General features: G+C 35.2%; 1 protein-coding gene across 1 annotated transcript; it reads left to right on the top strand.

Annotated features, from left to right (window-relative positions):
• The first annotated feature begins 1454 nt into the window (after nucleotides 1-1454).
• On the top strand, nucleotides 1455-2653 carry LOC107432344 (uncharacterized). Its single transcript, XM_016043465.4, has one exon. It carries the CDS (start codon nucleotides 1785-1787, stop codon nucleotides 2445-2447), a length of 663 nt encoding a protein of 220 aa, XP_015898951.2. The 5' UTR covers nucleotides 1455-1784; the 3' UTR covers nucleotides 2448-2653.
• The last annotated feature ends 484 nt before the right edge of the window (nucleotides 2654-3137 follow it).

The raw sequence follows: 3137 nt of genomic DNA, 5'->3' as shown, positions 1-3137 counted from the left end.
ATTATTGCATGCATATAACAAGAATAAATAGCAACGTTAACAAGGAACATATATTATTCCTCTTTCCACTAAGGTTTTCATGTAGTTATAATTTATACTATGATTCTCAATTTCTTGGTAAAGTCTATGTACGTAAATAGCTGAGTTGAGCATATCAAGCTTTTCGTCTTCAGTAGTACTGTTGGAGGATTCTATATCTCTATGGTTGTAGTTATCTTTTCAAACTCTTAAGAAACTCAAAAAACAGCATCTTTTGTATAATAGCTTCCTGGAAAAGTGAGAGAAAAATCCAAAGGCTATCTTGAAGATGATGGGATGTTTGGCATAAACCTTTTTACCTGCTAATTGGATGAAGAAATGCTAAAGAGAATAAGAACATACAAATAATTTGGCAATGGAGGACTGAAGAACAAGCATTCAAACCAACAAAATTGATCCAATTAAGCCTAACCAAGAGTAATTCCAGGTAGGAAAGTTGTGCAATCTTTAGGCCAAATGTCACACTTGTAGTGATCCCAAATATGTAAGCAAATAGAAAAATATGCAGGAATTAATAAAATAATCTCATTTTCCAATGCTTACCATTGAGCTTCAACTTATACATATAATTATAAAAGACCAGAGTCCGAACTATTGCACTTTCTAAGAAATTTTAAACATAACATTATCTTTTTCTGTCACTAGTAGTAAAACAAGCCAGATGTCTTATATTAATACAATTTAAGAAGAGCAAGTTACTGATAATGTCTGTGCAATTCACTGGAAAGTGTAGCACCATTAAAATATCTATACTATATATTATGCCATTAGACTTTTGGGTTTTGACTATTTATCTTATTATTAGGAAATAATTTAATCTGGGCCTTCAGAAAAGCGACATATTTGGAAGCAAATTCAAGTCTTTTTAAATTAATTACTTAGCTTGATTTGTTGCTTCACTGTTTATCTGGTATATATCTCATTCACGGAGTTAGACTAAATTAATGTCCCAAAAGTCTTCCACAAAGACCATGCACATTGACATTGGATATATCCCATTTTTTGAGCATAGTTAGTATTTGGTATGGATAAACTTGAACTCACTTTTGCTCTGTCCCAAATGATAATATTGACATTTTTTTTTTGTCCAAAAAACAATATATGATTAAAAAAACCCAAAAAGTAAAAGAAGCATTTTGGACCAATATACGAAAATATCTTCTCTGTTTTAAATTATTTTTGGCCCATAGATTGGGCTCCAAATATACATGATCAGCAAAACAAGACAATTTTAGAAGTGACCCACAAAAATGAAAATCTTATGCATGGAACTCAACGCTAAGGAGGAGCTTTAGGCTTGAAAAATACAAACTAAAACTGGCTAACTTCACATTATAAAATTCCTTGAGCTTGTAATTTTGACGAAGTTTAAGCCTCAATAGTCGCTGTCGAGTTGCTTGTTGCATTTGAAAAATGAATTGGTCTTGTGTTCTTGGCGCCAGCAATAGATATCACCACAGATTCATTCAAAACGACCCCTGATCATTTCTAAAAACTACGAAAAAGCCATCATTTCAAAAATTAAAACCGCGATCTATAGCACAATGCCTTTTGTTTTTTTCCCAGCCCTCCTTCAAATTCCAATTCCACATCCGTATAGCCAAAATCCATAAAGGGTAAAAAAGCCACAAAAAAGTTGATGGCACTCCTTTAAAAAACCTAAAAGTCAAGGGGCAAATTGGTAATCAAGTTTCTTTATAAGTCCAATTTCAGTAAGGGTCCATACCACGATAAATCCAAAAAAAATGGTTGGACCATCCAATCTTAAGGCCCTCCACCCCCATCAAGTTTTCTCTCTTAAGTTCCCATCTTCTTCTTCTTCTACCATAAGCTCCATGGAAATCAAACAACTAGCTCACACTCTCATTTTCTCCCACTTGTGCCGCTTCATTCGTGCACTATCCAAGGCCAAGTCCAAAGCCACATCCCTTCTTATCAATTTTCTCAAAGAAAACAAACCCATGCAATTGCTTTACACAACTAGGAAAAACATGATCAAGAACAAGGAGAAGAACAAGAAGGCTAAGATATTCTTCGGCTCCTTCAGGCTGCACTATAACTGGTGTTCTTCCACTCATGTCTTGCCGGTGCCGGCGCCGGTTTACGACGGGTTAATGGATACCCAATTTTACTACGATTCCACGTGGCATTCGGTAATCCCGACGATGTCGGAGCAGGTGGTCGAGGATTGTCCTGAGTCTCAGCTTTCTGGGTACCTGGAATGGCTTGAAAAGAAGGACGTTCATGATAAGACGACGTCCATGGGTGATCAATCGGAGGCCGTCGTCGATATCAATGAGATCGACCGGAGAGCCGACTTGTTCATTGCAAGCTGCCATGAGAAGTTTATGTTGGAAAAGCAAGAGTCTTACCGGAGATACCAAGAAATGCTGGCAAGAAGCATGTGATATATGGGCAAATTATTAAGCTTAGCTAGCTTAGTTCTTTGTGGTGTTTGGATATGGTTTATTTTGTTAAAATTCTCCTTTCCTAAAATTCTCTCTTATTCTGTGTAAAAAGAAAAAAAAATATCATGGGGTGTGGGAGTGAGGAAAGTGTAGTGATTGGATGGGATTGAGAGGTCAATTAATTAATTTCTTTTCTTTTTGGGATTTTTGTATTTATTCTCATGATGGTCTTTTTTTTTTTTTTTTTTTTGGGTCTTTTGGAAATGGTGGGGTTAATTTGGAGAGAATCGCAGATGATCATAATTATCAGGGATTTGGGTTTTTGTGCAATTCTTCTCCTATGATCATGGTGATGGAGATTGGAGGTACTTGAGAGGCATCTCTCTTTTGTAGAACTTTTGCTATCAAAATCCTTATTTTGAATATTTTTGGAACTTTCTTTCTCTTTTTTCACGAATTCACCAGCTTATTATATATTTTTACATATGTTTTTTCTGACACCTCTATTGCATGAGCTACTTACTTAGTTGACACCTCTTTACTCTCACGCACACACATTTATATATATTTGTAAGAGAAAATCTTAATCAAGCTAGCTCGAGGTTTGAAGACAAGGTGCTACAAATTCACTTGTGTGATTGAATATTTTTAAAATTAATTGAAACCTCATATGTGAATTCATTTTAACAT

The sequence above is a fragment of the Ziziphus jujuba genome, chromosome 11, assembly GCF_031755915.1.
Source record: "Ziziphus jujuba cultivar Dongzao chromosome 11, ASM3175591v1".
In the NCBI taxonomy this organism is placed as follows: Eukaryota; Viridiplantae; Streptophyta; class Magnoliopsida; order Rosales; family Rhamnaceae; genus Ziziphus; species Ziziphus jujuba.
Note: the sequence above shows the minus strand (reverse complement) of the source record. Positions and strands in the feature narration are given on the sequence as shown.